The sequence below is a fragment of the Pelophylax lessonae genome (genome assembly GCF_965119305.1).
Source record: "Pelophylax lessonae genome assembly, chromosome: 3".
NCBI lineage: Eukaryota > Metazoa > Chordata > Amphibia > Anura > Ranidae > Pelophylax > Pelophylax lessonae.
The window spans coordinates 47,194,438-47,213,141 of record NC_138770.1 but is presented as its reverse complement, the minus strand read 5'-3'; the positions used below and the strand labels follow the sequence as shown (position 1 = coordinate 47,213,141).

Sequence of the window (18,704 nt, the reverse complement as noted above, 5' to 3'; positions counted from 1 at the left end):
TTTTTTTGGGTACAGTTTTGCATGACTGCGCATTCTTCCGTTAAGTTAACCCAGTGCTGAATCTCAAAAAAATGGCCTGGTTATTAACCACTTTACCACCAGAGGATTTTGCTGTCCTACCTCCAGGCCACTTTTTGCGATTCGGCACTGTGTGACTTTAACTGACAATTGCGCGGTCATGCAATGCCGTACCCAAAAAATTTTACGTGCTTTTTTACCCAACAAATAGAGCTTTCTTTTGGTGGTATTTGATCACCTGTGCGATTTTTACTTTTTGCGCTATAAACAAAAAAAGAGCGACAATTTTGAAAAAATAACAATATTTTTCAATTTTTTTTATATGAAATTCCCCCCAAAAAAATGTAAAAATCTAAATTTTTTAACATTTTAGGCCAATTTGTTTTCTGCTACATATTTTTGGTAAAAAAAATTGCAATAAGCGTGTTTTGATTGGTTTGCACAAAAGTTATCGCAGCTACTAACTATGGGAAATTTATGTCATTTTTATTGTTTTTTTTTTAACTAGTAATGGCGGCGATCTGAGATTTTTCTTGCAGGACTGCGACATTGCGGCGGACAGATCGGACCCTTGACTGACATTTTTGACACTTTTGGGAGTACCAGTGACATTACTACAGTAATCAGTGCTATAAATATGCACTGTTACTGTAAAAATGACACTGGCAGGGATGGGGTTAACTTTATTGGAGAGGGAGGGGTTAATGTATGCCTGGTGCTTACTAACGTGTGTGGGGGGAGGGGACTGAGTGACACAGGGACAGATCGCAGGTTCAGCTATGCTGAACCCTGCAATCTGTCACTGTTTGTCACTTAGGAGATCCGCCCGCTTTGTTTACACAAGTGGGCGGATCTCCACACTCGATCCCTGACGATCGGGGAAGAGCGTTGGTGATCACCGCCGCTCCTCCCCTGGCCCGACTCCCGCTGTGACTGAATAAAAGTTTTTATAAAGAAACAAATTCCATGATGCCACACTGCCTTCTTTTGATACAAAACGTGTAGGGTCCTATTATTTCTATATTGTGGTTGTACACTGGTAGAAGCATTGAGAAAAATAAGCATTTCATGTAAATATTGGGAGACTCTTTCCTTATCTGCAGGTCCCGAAGTCTCAGTGTTCGGAGAATTGTTTGCCAGGAACCAGGAAAGTCCCAAGGTCTGGAATCCATGCCTGCTGCTATGACTGTGTCCAGTGCTCGGAGGGAGAGATATCCAATGTCAGCGGTATATGGACATGTATATTATTACTGATGTTGTTTCTTCCATATACTTCCATATTGAATAATAGTTTTATAGATATTTAATGGGAAACACCATTCTGAATTCATTTAGCTGTGTCTCTTCTTCTGCTCTGGGTCTTCTCTATGTACTTTGAGGAACACTCCAATTCTCAACATAATGAAGCTTTCTCTAAATTTGATTGGTAGAATTATTGGTTATTTTTTTTCTTAGTTTCTCAGACGGTCCCAGTCCCAGAGTTCCTTCCACAACTTATACAGCCACCACCGGCGCACTTGTTTATGTGTTTTCAAACACCGATTGTTGGTTAACATAAACCATTTGGTAGAAAAGTCATAATTTAGAATGCTTGAATAAATGGATAATTTGTAAAAATGATTTTTCTCATCTGTTAGTTTACTTTTAAGGATGTAACACTTTGTATAATATTTTAAATGATGTACTCCTATATCGGGATGATTCAGAATCAAATAATATCATCAGCAGATAATAAAGACTTGGTCATCTTGCTTACATCAAGATGTCAGAATGTTTATACTGCTCCTATAAACAGTGTCTATTTATGCAAATAAGCAAAGATCTATAATTAAGGAGATTTTCAACTTATTTCCATGAATCAACAAAAACTTGAGATTGTTGATTGGCGCTAGCTTAACCGCTTGCCGCCCGCCGTCATATGACCATTATCCTGGGTCGCCGTCATATGACGGCGGCACTTTAAGCAGGGCAGGCGCGCGATCGCGTGCGCGCCGCCCTGCACTGCCGGTGTCGGGATGTCCCCGGGACACCCCCCGTCACCGGCAGGGGGGAAACAGCCAATGGGCGTGGCTGTTTCCCACGTGATCGGCTGTGTTCCAATGACACAGCCGATCACAATGAAGGCGCCCACCAGATGACCGCGCATGCGCGATCGGGAGCGCGCAGCGCGGTCATGTCGGTGGCACTGTGTTCCGTAGGAACACAGCTGTCACCGGCGGTAGTAAACAGTCACTGACAGTGACTGTTTACTATGTGATCGGCTGTGAATCCATTCACAGCCGATCACAAAATGTAAACTAAGAGCAGTAACTCAGTGTTACTAGCTCTTCTCTCCTCATACAGTTTCCAGTGTGAGGAGAGCAGAGCTAGAAATAGTGAGTTCCTGATCTGTACACATGTCAAATGTAAAATCACACTAATAAAGGTCCCCACACAGTCCTCAGCCCCCCCCCCCCCAATGTCACCTGTCATCCAACAGTCACCTCATCAGTGCCCAGAAATTGACACCCATAACGTTCACATGTGAGCGTAGCGATCACGGGCAGAATCACCGCGATTCTGCCCGTGATCCAGAAATCATTGCAAATTGCGGGGCGCCTGTGCGTTGCCCCTGATTTGCAATAGCACCCCAAACGCTGTGCGAAGTTGCCGCCATTTCCGCCTGCCGAATCACGGTAACATCGCGCAAACATCGCATGACGCCCAAAAAAGGTACAAGAGTTTCTTTGGAGCGTCATGCGTTGTTTGCGCGATGTTACCGCGATTCGGCAGGCGGAAATCGCAGCAACATCGCACAGCGTTTGGGGTGCTATTGCAAATCACGGGCAACGCACAGGCGCCCCGCAATTTGCAATGATTTCTGGATCACGGGCAGAATCGCAGTGATTCTGCACGTGATCGCTACGCTCACATGTGAACATAGCCTAAAGTTCACCGGTTACCAGAGACTGCCATCAGTACCGCCGTGCACCATCGCCCTTCACCTGTCACCCATCAGTGACCATCGCCCGTCACCTGTCACCCCATCAATCACCGTCACCTGTCACCCCATCAGTCATCGTCACCTGTCACCCCATCAGTCATCGTCATCTGTCATCCTATCAATCATCGTCACTTGACACCCCATCAGTGATCGTCACTTGTCACCCCATCAATCATCGTCACATGTCACCCCGTCAGTGATTGTCATTTGTCACCCCATCAATCATCGTCACATGTCACCCCGTCAGTGATTGTCATCTGTCACCCCATCAATCATCGTCACCTGTCACCTCATCAATCATCATCACCTGTCACCCCATCAGTCATCGTCACCTGTCACCCCATCAGTCATCGTCACCTGTCACCCCGTCAGTCATCGTCACCTGTCACCCCATCAGTCATCGTCACCTGTTTGCCATATGCATTCAATCACTTACTGACCGCCTAACGACTATATGTGTCGGCCATTAAAAGCTAAATACTGGAGTTATGGCAGCAGATAGCCCCCATAACCCTGGTATTTTTTGAAACGGCGGGCGGTCAGCTTTCAGATAAGGGTGGTCCCAGTGGCGGATTCGCCGCGGAATTACCTTTACGGTGCAGGGGAAGAGGTGCCCCCCCCCCCTCCTGCCGCGTCCCAGACGTTTTCCCAGCTTACCGGACCCGCCGGCAGCGGGGAAAACTATCCGGTCCCGGATCCTCAGAGACAGGAAGTCGAGTGAGGGCAAGATGGCCCTCACTCAACTCTATGGTCTTGGAGGACCGGAGCTACGTCAAAAGACGTTGCCTAGCAACCGGTTTAAAGGGACGCTTTTTTTTTTTGCTTTTTTTTTTTCCTCTTTCAACAATTTTTTTTTTTTTTTTTTGCTTTTTTAGTGTAGTTGTGAGGTGTGAGGTCTTTTTGACCCCAGATCTCACAATAAAGAGGACCTGTCGTGCCTATTTCTATTACAAGGGATGTTTACATTCCTTGTAATAGGAATAAAAATGATCAAAACATATTTTTTTTTTAAACTGTGTAAAAATAAAAAAATAATAAATAAAATAAATAGGAAAAAAAAAAAAAAAAAATTAAAGCGCCCTGTCCCCGTTAGCTCGCGCGCAGAAGCAAACGCATGCGCAAGTCCCGCCCACATATGTAAACGGTGTTCAAACCATACATGTGAGGTATCGCCGCGATCGTTAGAGCGAGTGCAATAATTTGAGCCCTAGACCTCCTCTGTAACTCTAAGCTAGTAACCTGCAGAAATTTTTAAAATGTTGCCTATGGGGATTTTTAAGTACCAATGTTTGGCGCCATTCTGTGAGCATGCGCAATTTTGAAGCATGACATGTTGGGTATCTAATTACTCGGCGTAACATTATCTTTCACATTATGGAAAACAAATTGGGCTAAATTTACTGTTTTCTTATTTTTTAGTTCAAAAAAGTGAATTTTTTTCAAAAAAATCGCATTTGGAAGACTGCTGCGCAAATATGGTGTGATAAAAAATATTGCAACGATCTCCATTTTATTCTCTAGGGTCTCTGCTAAAAAAAAATATATAATGTTTGGGGGTTCAAAGTAGTTTTCTAGCAAAAAAAATGATTTTAGCTTGTAAACACCAAGTGTCAAAAATAGGCCCAGTCTTAAAGTGGATAAATGGACAACTTTGTGTAAAGCGCTACTTGGATGTGAGGCCTATGTATGTGGCCAGGCTGTGAAAAAGTGTTACACATGTGGTATCGCCATACTCAGGAGGAATAGCAGAATGTATTTTGGGGTGCAAGTTTTGCTATGTACATGCTATGTGTTAGAAATATTGCATAAATGGACAGCTTTGTGTAATAAAAATGTGTTTTCATTTTCTTTCCACATTTTCCAAAAACTTGTGGAAAAAAATGACATATTCAAAAGACTCATTATGCCTCAAAAATTATACATTGGGCTGTTTGCTTTCCAAAATGGGGTCATTTTATGGGGGTTTCCATTGTCCTGGTGCTCCAGGGCCTTCAAAAGTGCGATAGGTTGTCAGGAAATGATATGTGTAATTTGTGCTCCTAGAATGCCGGACGCTGCTACTTGGATGTTAGGCCTCTGTATGTGGCCAGGCTGTGAAAAAGTCTCACACATGTGGTATCGCCATACTCAGGAGGAGTAGTAGAATGTGTTTTGGGGTGTAGTTGCAAGTATACATATGCTGTGTGAGAGAAATAACCTGTTAATACGGCAATTTGTAAAAAAAAAAAAAATCAAAAAAAAAAAATCTTCATTTTGCAAAGCATTGTGGGAAAAAATTACAACTTCAAAAAACTCATCATGCCACTTATTAAATACCTTGGGATGTCTACTTTCCAAAAAGGGGTCATTTGGGGGGTATTTGTACTTTCCTGACCTTTTAGTGTCTCAAGAAATGAGATAGGCCTTCAGTACATCAGGTGTGATCAAGTGTGATCAATTTTCAATGAATAGCACCATAACTTGTGGACTCTATAACTTTCACAAAGACCAAATAATATACACTTATTTGGGGGTTTTTTTACCAAAGATAAGTAGCAGTATAAATTTTGGCCAAAATTTGTGAAGAAAATGACTAATTTGCAAAATTTTATGACAGAAACAAAGAAAAATGCGTTTTTTCACGATATTTTCAGTCTTTTTTTATTTATAGCACAAAAAATAAAAAACCCAGTATTGATCAAATACCATCAAAAGAAAGCTCTATTTGTGTGAAAAAAAGGACACAATTTTTGTATGGGTACAGTGTTGCATGACTGAATAATTCTCAGTCAAAGTGTGAGAGCGCTGAAAGCTGAAAATCGGTCTGGGCAGGAAGGGGGTGAAAGTGCACTGTAGGCAAGTGGTTAAAGACAAGAGGAATACAACTTTGTGCAAAAATATGTATATTTATTAAATAAAAATCAATGAAAAATAATGTCAAAATATAACTGGTAATAAACACAAAATGTGGAACAAAATTCAATAATATGTATCACATAGGTAATGTGAAAAATGCAATCACACATGAACACATCTGGACTGAAGATCAAAATAAATCCAAATAAAACCAAATGTTAATCAGTCAAATGATGATGACCATACCAAATGATAGCGATTGTATAGGAAGTGGTTTGACAGCACTCCAGTGTCAGCGGATAAAAAGTCTTTATTTCTCCAAAAACATGACAGCACAATGAACAGATGCCTCAAACAGCAGATGCGTTTCACGAATCAGGTTCGCTTATTCATTATGCAGCAATGAATAAGCGAACCTGATTCGTGAAACGCGTCTGCTGTTTTAGGCATCTCTTCATTGTGCTGTCATGTTTTTGGAGAAATAAAGACTTTTTATCCGCTGACACTGGAGTGCTGTCAAACCATTTCCTATACAATCGCTAATTGCATGGTCCACGGACTAGATGTGCACCCAGAACAGATTGGATACTTATCTCCAGGGCTTTTATTCAGCGGGAACGTGGGGGAACGCAGTTCCGGCACCTCCAGTCTGAATGTATGCAATGGCAATGGGGTGCTGGGGTCAGTTTGGTGAGCTGAATGGCCTATTAATGCTGGCTGCTGGGGGATCTATTGTTGCTTGGGTGAATCTATTGTTTCTGGAGGGCATTTTGTTGTTGGGGGGAGGGGCTATTTTTGCAGTGGAGGATTTATTGTTGCTTGGGGGAACTATTGTTGATGGGGAGCTATTGTTGCTGGGGGGTCTATTGTTGCAGGGGAGGATTTATTGGAGGGGGGGTGCGATTGTTGCAGGGGAGGATTTTTTGTTGCTGGGGGGCTATTGTTGTGGATTGCAGGGTATCTATTTTACTGTTTTTTCTATTGTTGCAGGGGAAGATTTATTGTTGCTGGGGGGATCTGTTGTTGGGGGGGCCTATTGTTGCTGATTCCAGGGGATCTATCTTACTTCTTTTCTAGTTATCATTAACAAATTCTATGCAAATTACCAAGAACCACAACATGATACTTGGTTCTGTATTCTCTACAAGGGGGGGGGGGGGGGGGGTACTGAGAGGTGGGTAGAGGTTGGAACCAAAGGACAGCACTCGGAGGTGGGTAGAGGGTGGAGACAAGGGGTGACTCAGAAAAAAAGCCCTGCTTATCTCTCACCTGGAGCGGCATCAACCCTTTTTGTGATAGCATACCAAATGATAATCAATCAAATGATAAACAAAAGATTCAAATCAACTATACATCACTGAATGATCCGTTTATCTTCCAGACAGTGAAAACTGTCAGCCATGTAGATATGATGAATGGCACAATGAGAAGAAGGATCGTTGTGTCCTGAAAGTGCTGGATTTCCTCTCTTACTCTAATGATCTTATAGGAATGGTCTTTGCCTCATCCACCTCCATTCTTTGTGCCATGACTGGACTGATATTACTGGTTTTTATTTCACACCAAGACACGCCCATTGTAAAAGCCAACAACAGGAACCTAAGCTTCTCCATCCTGGTCTCCATCATGCTGAGCTTCCTTTCTGTGTTCTTCTTCCTTGGACGTCCTGCTTATATATCCTGCTTGTTACGCCAAATCTCATTTGGAATCTTATTTACAATTGCTATCTCTTGTGTCCTTGCCAAAACCATCCTAGTTTGTGTAGCGTTTAAGGTTACCAAACCCGGCAGTCTCTGGCAACACTGGATTGGGGCCAACATTTCTAATGGCATTGCCATCTTATGTTCATCCATCCAAGTTATAATTTGTGTCATCTGGTTGTCTATTTCTCCTCCCTTCCAGGAGCTGGACACCTCTTCTTATCAGGACAAGATCATCGTTCAATGTAATGAAGGATCAGTTATTGGGTTTTATTCTGTTCTTGGTTACATGGGGTTTCTGGCAGCTGTGAGTTTTGTTCTGGCTTTCATGGTGAGGACATTACCGGACAGTTTTAACGAGGCCAAATACATCACCTTCAGTATGCTGGTGTTCTGCAGCGTGTGGATTGCCTTTATCCCGGCTTATCTGAGCACCAGAGGGAAGTACATGGTGGCTGTGGAAATATTTTCCATACTGAGCTCCAGTACTGGAGTCTTAGGTTGTATATTTCTTCCAAAATGTTACATTATCTTATGGAGACCAGAACTGAACACCAAAACATGTTTAATGGATAAGTTTTGGAATAAATTGTAGTCCAAAATAAAACATAGAATATAATAGATTTACATGCAATCGAATGCGTTTTTGTCAGTGCTTTCTGGTCTGTCATGTGACTTTTCTTTTAGACTATAAGTTGTTTTGTTTTTTCAATAGTTTTTATTGTTTTCAAAGATAAACAAACAGGAAAAGGTATAAGAGCCGGTTCACATTAGCGCGACACGACTCCTTACTACTTCGGGGGCGACTTACGCATTACATTGCACCACGACTTCGGAGCGACTTGCAGGGACTTCACATAATGGAAGTCTATGCAAGTCGGTCCGAGGTCGCCTCGAAGTAGTACAGGACCCTTTTTCTAATTCGGAGCGACTTGTGTCGCTCCTATTAGAACGGGTCCTGTATCGGTCAATCGACCACGAGGGAGCGTGACTTGTCAGGCTGACAAGTCGCCTGACAAGTCGCGCTAATGTGAACCGGCTCTAAAACACACAGTTGTGACTACATACCTATCGTCAAAACATATAGTGATGCACATAAGCAAAAATATGCACAAATTGAACTTTTAGGCTATACGTTTACTTTAACTTCAAAACATAAAAAAAAAAAAAAGAATCATACCTGTGTGAAGCATGGCTAAAAAAACCCCAAATCATTGGATTAAAATGAAAGGTTCACCCCTGTCTCTTGCAATGAAGTTCAATAATACCCCTAGATCAATGTTTAGCCACTTCCTACCTGGTCACTGCATATAAACGGCAGGGTGGGACAAGCATCAATCTGGGTGGATGTACCCATACATCCTCCCAGATATAAGCCTCTAGCACACTCTGGGGATGCGCATCAGTGCAATCCTGTGACCGCTCTGTCCACTGGACATAGATGATCACCGATCAGCTGTACCGAGCAGCAGAACCCTGCCCTGGTACCATGTGATTGCTGTGACCAATCACAGCGATCACATGTCCAGTGGTAAACATGGCTGCCATTCACACAGCCTTTCAGAACTACTGTGATCTCTGTGATCGGTCACAGTGATCACATGGCACGGTGCAAGAATGCAGCCAAGAATTGTCATAAAGCTTTTGTGGCTGATTAAGCAGACAGAGTGAAAAAAATAAATAAAAAATATAAATAGTTACACACACACACACACACACACACTATTGTCAAAAGTATTGGGACACCTGCCTTTACACAACATGAATTTTAATGGCATAAAACTCTTAGTCTTTAGGGTTCAATATTGAGTTGTATGAGACAAAAAGAGATGACCGCACTCCGACGTAAATCAAAAATTGGAGTAAATTTATTCCACATCAAACAATAGGCAACTGGAACAACACACTGTGAATGCAGGACACAAAGGCAGATGTGTTTCACGACTTAGAGATGTCGCTTATTCATTGTCAAGTTGCACCTGCAGGGAATCTGTGGCAGTTTGCTATATGGAAAACTGCGTATTCCCTTTGCTAATAAGGTGCGGAGTCCCCATTCGTTTCTATTTTACTCTGAGGGGGGGGGGGGGGGATGGACTTGAAACGGTTAACTTAATATGGAGCACTCCTCTCCAGATAGTTTCCTGCATCATTACAATTTATTTCCCCAAAATGTTTACAGTTTGGCATCATACAATGTTGTTTCTCTAGGTAAACATAAATTTTACATTTTGTTATTCAGTTGTTCTGTTAATTTCTTTCTATATGCTTTTTATTTTGTCTTTACACATAAACTATATTACCAAAAGTATTGGGACACCTGCCTTTCCATGCACAGGAACTTTAATGGCATCCCAGTCTTAGTCTGTAGGGTTCAATATTGAGTTGGCCCACCCTTTGCAGCTATAACAGCTTCAACTCTTCTGGGAAGGCTGTCCACAAGGTTTAGGAGTGTCTATGGGAATGTTTGACCATTCTTCCAGAAGCAAATTTGTGAGGTCAGGCACTGATGTTTAAAGAGAAGGCTTGGCCCACAGTTTCCGCAATAATTCATCCCAAAGGCATTCTATTGGGTTGAGGTCAGGATTTTGTGCAGGCCAGCCAAGTTCCTCCACCCCAAACTCGCTCATCCATGTCTTTATGGACCTTGCTTTGTGCACTGGTGCGCAATCATGTTGGAACAGGAAGGGGCCATCCCTAAACTGTTCCCACAAAGTTGGAAGCATGAAATTGTCCAAAATGTCTTGGTATGCTGACACCTAAAGAGTTCCCTTCACTGGAACTAAGGGGCCAAGCCCAACCCCTGAAAAACAACCACACACCATAATCCCCCTTCCACCAGATGATTTGGACCAGTGCACAAAGCAAGGTCCATAAAGAAATGAATGAGCAAGTTTGGGGTGGAGGAAATTGACTGGCCTGCCCAGAGTCCGGACCTGATAGAACACCTTTGGGATGAATTAGAGCAGAGACTGTGAGCCAGGCCTTCTCTTCCAACATCAGTGCTTGACCTCACAAATGCGCTTCTGGAAGACTGGTCAAAATTCCCATAGAAACACTCCTAAAACATGTGTACAGCCTTTCAAGAAGAGTTGAAGCTGTTATAGCTGCAGAGGGTGGGCCAGCTCAATATTGATGTAAAGGCAAAAAATGACCAGCGCTATGGAGTGTGCGGTGAAGCGTGAGAGACTGACAGGTGTAAGCAGCCAACAACCAAACCCCAAAGGGGTCAGGATATGTGTAAAGTGCAAAGAGAGGTTGTAAACGGCGCTACCTTTGTGCAATTAGAAGAGATAAAGTGCATACATTCACTGTTAAAGAATTATAAAAAGGGGGTGTCCCATAAAATTGAAAAAATATATATGCTGTATATCAAGTGGGTTCAAGTCAGAAAAGATCAAGATATCCTAATCTGTGATAAAATAAAACCCAAAAAGTGCTGAAGTGCAATAAATAAGTTTAATACCATAGACAGTGTTTTTATTGTGATGTACAAATAATAGAAATCAAACCAGTGTAGAAATAAAATCAGGTGTTAGTGATATTCCGGGCACTGTTTATTGCTGAAAGTGCACCATGCCCGCAGAAAACAAATCAGTGAAGTGAAAGTGATAAAGGTTATCAGGGAAAAAAATCCCTTAAAATAAAAAGGAAATAATGAAATGAAAATGCCAGCTGCAAACACCCGTGTGGCCACTAGGTGTCGCGCTGTAAATACAACCTGCCCTGCACGGAAGCTTTAGGCAAGGATGGATCTCCAGGGGTCCCCCTCCACAGTCAAAGCACCAGTTGGCGTGTTTCCATATGGAGAGAAAGAAGAGGGGAGCCTCATGAAGTATCAGATCGTATAAATAAAGAAGAAACGTAGCATCCACTCACTGTGTGAAACCGTGATAGCTGCCTCGAATCAGTAATACTCGCCAGGAAGCTTCCGCGTTCCACGGCGGTGGAATCTCAAGACCGGAAGTGACGCTGTGACGCAATGGACCCGCCCTACGCGTTTCGTCATCGACGTCTGCTGGAGCGGCGTCACCACGGCGTACTCCCGGTCTTAATATAGCCAGCCCTTGTCATGGCAACAGATAGACTGCCGTCAGCCATCTTGGTGCTCCATATTTGTTGCCAAAAGGAGGCCATCTTGCTACTCCCTGTATTCCTATAGGTGAGTATAAAGGGCGGCTTACATTACATCATTTGCGAAGCAGCTTACACGGGGCTACTACGAGGGCCACATAGAAAAAACAAAAAGAAAAAAGTCAAGAAAAAAGTTATTTAAGTTAAAAAAACATTCTTTCCGTAGGGTACAACCTTTAATAGACAAAAGATAAATTATATGCAAAAATAAAAATAAAAAATAAAAATAAAATAAGGCTCCTATTCATGTGAGGAAGGCTCGAAAAACAATTTAAAAAGGTATTGAGAGTCTTATAGCCAACCCTGAATGTGATATGTTATTGGAGACATTTATAGGACTATGCTCTCTATGAGTGATCCCGTCCACTTCATGGGGGAATTTGAATATAATGTATATTCTGAGAGACTTAAACTCATGGCTGTATATGTAAAAAGGAAAAAATAAAAATAAAAATAAAAATAAAAATAAAATTAAAATAACCGATGTTGGATGAAAAGGCTGAAACACAAAAAATTGTTTCATCAAAAAAGTAATATGTATATATAATTATATATATGCCACCTTCACTGGAGGTAGGTGAAGGGGAATAGAAAATGTTCCGATGTTGGATGAGAAGGCTGAAACACAAAAAATTGTTTCATCAAGAAAAAATATATGTATATATAAGTATATATGTGCCGCCTACACTGGAGGTAGGTGGAGGGGAAATAGGTTCGATATAGAGAGAATATATGTGTATGGGAAGGTATGTGGATATTATATATAAAAAATATGAATTAATAAAATATTTTTTTCAAATTTTAAAATTGTTATTAACTTATTAAACGTGGTAAAGAGGTATAAAATATATATTAATATTGGAAATTGTATTAATGATAAAATTGTTAGGAGGAATTGGAAACGAATGGATAAGGGTAGTGTTCAAGGATTCCTTAATAAATTGTCAGAAAAGTAAATAGGTGGAATCGTAATATAGGGGGGAGGATTTTTTACCAAAAAGGAGTTGTAGGTACAATAATCTATCCGCGATAGGTAATGGAAGGGCAAACAAACACATGCATAAAATTGCATAAAACCAATATATATAAAATCAATGTTATAAACCAATTGTAAAAACCAACAATTGTAAAAAACACTTGTAAGAAACCGCACAGGACATGAGGGACGCTGTATAAAAGTTTCAGGCTATAAAATGAGGACTGCTGAATCTACAAGGTGAAATACAAAAATATAAAAATATATAAATCTATACCTTTATATTAAAAATAAATTATAAAAAAAGGGTAAGAATTTTTAAAACTCTGGATAATTCTTCTTAGCAAAGGCTCTGAAAAAACTTAAAAAACCCCTTTTATAAAAATAGGGGGGTGTTTAGACATCGGAAATAAAACAGTTCAGATCTATGTCTGCATTTAGTCCATCAGGTCTCAAAGATCGCATCAGGAAAATACACTTAGTTTCATTTTTCGAAATCATTCTTCTTTTATTTCCTCCTCTCCAGTCCCCTTTTATTTTATCAATGCCATAAAAAATTAGGCCCGAGGGGTCCTGGGAGTGTCTTTCCTTGAAATGTCTTGACAAACTGTGTTTGTCAAAGCCCTTTTTAATATTTTTGACATGTTCCCTGATTCTAACGTATAGGGGGCGGGTGGTTCTCCCTATATACTGCAGATGACATGGACATTCGATGACGTATGTTACATGTGTACTGGTACACGTGATGGTGTCTTTTATTTTATATTCCACCCCTGTAGTATGCGATTTGAAAGTTTTAATTCTTCTAGGTTGCTTTCTGTTGGTCCTGCAAGGTAAGCATTTTTGACACCTGAAAAAACCGTTAATGCTTGTGGGGAGAGAGATGGTTTTGGGTGGGTTCACCACATTGTGTACCACCTTATCTTTAAGTGTGGGTGCCCGCCTGTATACAAAAGATGGTTTGCTTGGGAGAATTCTCTTCAAAGTTCTATCCGCTGTCAAGATGGGCCAGTGTTTCTTGATAATGTTTTCAAGTTGCTTATGTTGTCTATTGAAACCTGTTATAAAGGCAAATTCATGCTTATTCTCATTTGCCTTATTTTTGCTTTCTTTTATTAAATCTTCTCTTGTGGTATTCCTTACTAGTTGTTTCAAATGTACTAGGTCTTTCTTTTTATAGCCTTTTTCGACAAACCTCTGTATCAGAATGTCCGCTTGAGTTTCAAAATCCTGTAAATTGGTACAGTTCCTCCTTATCCTTAGGAGCTGTCCCTTAGGGATGTTGCCCAACCATTTTGGGTGGTGACAGCTTCTAGTTGGAATGTAGCCATTCTTATCCGTTTTCTTAAAAAACGTCTTACTGGCCAATTTTCTTCCTTCTTTGTACAATTCTAAGTCCAAATAGGCGACTTTCTCTCGATTACAGTTACCTGTAAAGGTGATTCCGTAGGCATTGCTGCTAATCTCGTCGAAGAAGGTTTGTAAGGTGTCCATATTACCTCTCCATACCATGATGATGTCGTCTATATATCTACGATAATAAATTAGATGAGGGCGTTCCACGCTGTATATTTGCTCTTCTTCCCATTTCTGCATAAATATATTAGCAACGCTGGGGGCATACTTTGCCCCCATAGCGACTCCTTTAATCTGCGCATAGTATCGTCCCTTATACCAAAAATAATTGGAGTTCATAGCCATTTTTAACCCTTCTAGAATAAAGTGCATTTGTGCATGTTTCAGGTCCGTATAATTATAAAGTGCCCATTCGACGCTATCCAATCCGTCCTTTTGTGCTATGTTCGTATATAGCAAATTTACGTCTATAGTGACTAGGATATCATCCTCTTCAATTTCTAAATCCTTAATATCTGACAACAACTGTTTGCTGTCCCTTAGGTAGGACTTTCCTTTAGGAACAATTGGTTGCAAATATTTGTCCAGATATTCACCCAACCTGGAGTGGATGGAATTTATGCCGCTTACTATAGGGCGGCCCGGGGGTTTTTCTTCATTTTTGTGGATCTTGGGCAAATAGTAGATTATTGGCGTTCTAGCCCCTTCTATGTCTAAATATTTCGCCTACTTTTTGTTTAAGATACCCAGGTCCTTTCCTTTGTCAATATATGTTTTCAGGGCTTTCGTATATTTCTTTCTTGGGTCTCCAGATAATTTCTGATAGGTATCTTCTGCACCAAGAAGATGCTCCAATTCTTCCTCATAATCTTTTTGATTTAAAATGACCAAACCTCCTCCCTTATCAGCTGGTCTTATGACAATCCCTTTCTTTTTTTCTAATTTTTTAATAGTTTCCCATATGTCCTTTTCTTTTTTGTTTTTTATCTTTAGGCCTCTGATCTCCTCTTCAACCATCCTTTTGAAAACCTCTAGGTTCTCGTTTTGTGGATTCTTCGGGTTGAAGACGGATTTATTCCTAAGTGCAGTGTGCTTATATTCTGTATTGGATATGCGAGTTTCTTTATCTTTCTTGATCTCAAAAAATTTTTTAATATTAATTTTCCGTATATATTTCTGTAAGTCTATATACGCTTCGAATTTGTCCAGGTTTTTGTCTGGTGCATATTTTAGGCCTAAGTCTAAAAGTTCCAATTCCTCTTTGTTAAAAACCACATTGCTCAGATTAAAAATACCTTTCCCTAATACTCTCTTCTTTCTTTTTCTTAGACCCCCCACGTTTTCCCCTTGGTTTCCGTTTCTTGTGTCGTGGAATCTGGGGGGTTCCTCTCTCCTGTTCAAACCTGATCCTCCTGGTCTTGGAGTGCCTCCATGTTCCCCTTGTGGGGGTCTTCTCCAGTCTTCTCTCCAATTGATATGTTGTCCTCCTTGAGGTCTGTATGTCCCTCTCTGGCCTCCGGGATGGTCTTGCCTCCATGGTTGTTGCCATCCTTGATTCCTCCAATTCCCTTGGTATCCCTGTGGGCGCCATCCTCCTCTTGGTGGTCTTCCCCTGTTGCCCCTTGGAAAAAAATCCCTTCTGGGGGGTGGGCCTCTGTTCTCATATTGGGGTTCATGGTGTTGCCTGAGAGGTGAGAATCTGTTATACGTGTCAATCCGATTGTACGCATAAGGTGGTGATCTATCCCTGTACTGATTCCTCTGTGTGTTCTCCCTGTGGCTGTCCCAACGGTCGTTGTACCCGTGTCTTGGTTCAGTATCCCTTTCAACGTTATTTCTTCCTCCGTTTACTGGAGTTCTGGGGGTCATGGGGGTCCTTGGTGTTGTGACGTCCATCCATGGATCCTCATCTTCATCCTCCATGTCCGAAGATTCCCTGGAATCAATGTCCACCGGATCCACACTAGTTCCTTGACCGTTGTATATCTCATCAGACTGCCATTTGTATACTTCTCTGTTCCTATAGTCCAAGATGTCCCTCTTGTATTTTTTCTGTTTCTTTGCCTGTATTGTTTTGTCATACTTCTGTATGGCCTCCTGTAGTGCCTTCTCTTTGTTTTTATATTCTGTTTTTTCCGCATGGGGAGCCAGTTGTTCCTTAAGTTGAATTATGGTGCTTTCAATTTTCTTAAGTTTAAATTGTCTCCTTTTGATAATCATTAATAATAATTCCTTTTCACATTTATTAAAGAACGCATACCAATTATCTAGGAGAGCTGGGTCTGAGATATGGTCGTTGGGGGATATGTCCCAACGCAGTCTCCTGGGGGCTATACCTTCCTTAGTGTATTTCTCAAGGGTAGTTATATCCCACCACACCCTCAGTTGTTTCTCCATGTTATGCTTTAATTGTTTGAAACACCCTTCCATGTCTTGTCTATGGATAATGGTATCTTGGTCAAATATTTCTTCAACGTTCACCGCTCTAGTTGTCATATATTTAAAGATCTCCATTCTGCAGCCAAGTCTGGGTGATCCCACAAAAAGTGGTATACACAGGAAATGTAAAGGCAAAAAATGACCAGCGCTATGGAGTGTGCGGTGAAGCGTGAGAGACTGACAGGTGTAAGCAGCCAACAACCAAACCCCAAAGGGGTCAGGATATGTGTAAAGTGCAAAGAGAGGTTGTAAACGGCGCTACCTTTGTGCAATTAGAAGAGATAAAGTGCATACATTCACTGTTAAAGAATTATAAAAAGGGGGTGTCCCATAAAATTGAAAAAATATATATGCTGTATATCAAGTGGGTTCAAGTCAGAAAAGATCAAGATATCCTAATCTGTGATAAAATAAAACCCAAAAAGTGCTGAAGTGCAATAAATAAGTTTAATACCATAGACAGTGTTTTTATTGTGATGTACAAATAATAGAAATCAAACCAGTGTAGAAATAAAATCAGGTGTTAGTGATATTCCGGGCACTGTTTATTGCTGAAAGTGCACCATGCCCGCAGAAAACAAATCAGTGAAGTGAAAGTGATAAAGGTTATCAGGGAAAAAAATCCCTTAAAATAAAAAGGAAATAATGAAATGAAAATGCCAGCTGCAAACACCCGTGTGGCCACTAGGTGTCGCGCTGTAAATACAACCTGCCCTGCACGGAAGCTTTAGGCAAGGATGGATCTCCAGGGGTCCCCCTCCACAGTCAAAGCACCAGTTGGCGTGTTTCCATATGGAGAGAAAGAAGAGGGGAGCCTCATGAAGTATCAGATCGTATAAATAAAGAAGAAACGTAGCATCCACTCACTGTGTGAAACCGTGATAGCTGCCTCGAATCAGTAGTACTCGCCAGGAAGCTCCCGCGTTCCACGGCGGTGGAATCTCAAGACCGGAAGTGACGCTGTGACGCAATGGACCCGCCCTACGCGTTTCGTCATCGACGTCTGCTGGAGCGGCGTCACCACGGCGTACTCCCGGTCTTAATATAGCCAGCCCTTGTCATGGCAACAGATAGACTGCCGTCAGCCATCTTGGTGCTCCATATTTGTTGCCAAAAGGAGGCCATCTTGCTACTCCCTGTATTCCTATAGGTGAGTATAAAGGGCGGCTTACATTACATCATTTGCGAAGCAGCTTACACGGGGCTACTACGAGGGCCACATAGAAAAAACAAAAAAATACTACTGCATGCGCAGTAGTAGGAAATTATCACGGTGTCCGTGAGAAAAACCTACCCACGCCACGCGTACATTAAAACAGCTGTGCTGCAATATAAGTCATCTCCGCTCCTGTCCCTGTCACTCCCCTGATCTTGGCTAGTAAATATAAAAGCGGGTCTCGGCTCCGTGATTTATGTTGTCATACACCCGCCGCCGCTTTAATATTTAGTAGCCGAGATGAGGGAAGTGACAGGGACAGGAGTGGAGATGACTCGTATTGCAGCACAGCTGTTTTAATGTAAACGCCGCATTAGACACAGTGCCGTGCAACCGGAAGTGACGAGGGTAGGTTTTTCTCACGGGTAGGTAATTCTCACGGAACACCGGCTCTAAAACACACAGTTGTGACTACATACCTATCGTCAAAACATATAGTGATGCACATAAGCAAAAATATGCACAAATTGAACTTTTAGGCTATACGTTTACTTTAACTTCAAAACATAAAAAAAAAAAAAAAAAAGAATCATACCTGTGTGAAGCATGGCTAAAAAAAAACCCAAATCATTGGATTAAAATGAAAGGTTCGCCCCTGTCTCTTGCAATGAAGTTCAATAATACCCCTAGATCAATGTTTAGCCACTTCCTACCTGGTCACTGCATATAAACGGCAGGGTGGGACAAGCATCAATCTGGGTGGATGTACCCATACATCCTCCCAGATATAAGCCTCTAGCACACTCTGGGGATGCGCATCAGTGCAATCCTGTGACCGCTCTGTCCACTGGACATAGATGATCACCGATCAGCTGTACCGAGCAGCAGAACCCTGCCCTGGTACCATGTGATTGCTGTGACCAATCACAGCGATCACATGTCCAGTGGTAAACATGGCTGCCATTCACACAGCCTTTCAGAACTACTGTGATCTCTGTGATCGGTCACAGTGATCACATGGCACGGTGCAAGAATGCAGCCAAGAATTGTCATAAAGCTTTTGTGGCTGATTAAGCAGACAGAGTGAAAAAAATAAATAAAAAATATAAA

The 18,704-nt window shown here is 41.5% G+C and overlaps 1 protein-coding gene across 1 annotated transcript in view; it reads left to right on the top strand.

Annotated features, from left to right (window-relative positions):
- Nucleotides 1-8,131, top strand: part of LOC309550299 (vomeronasal type-2 receptor 26-like) — a gene marked incomplete at both ends in the record, with an annotated part of 50,463 nt that extends 42,332 nt beyond the window's left edge. Inside the window, 2 exons of the mRNA XM_082250701.1 lie at nucleotides 1,122-1,245; nucleotides 7,218-8,131. Coding sequence (XP_082106827.1) covers nucleotides 1,122-1,245; nucleotides 7,218-8,131 — 1,038 coding nt within the window. The remainder of the gene's footprint in view (nucleotides 1-1,121; nucleotides 1,246-7,217) is intronic.
- Between the last annotated feature and the right edge of the window lie 10,573 nt (nucleotides 8,132-18,704).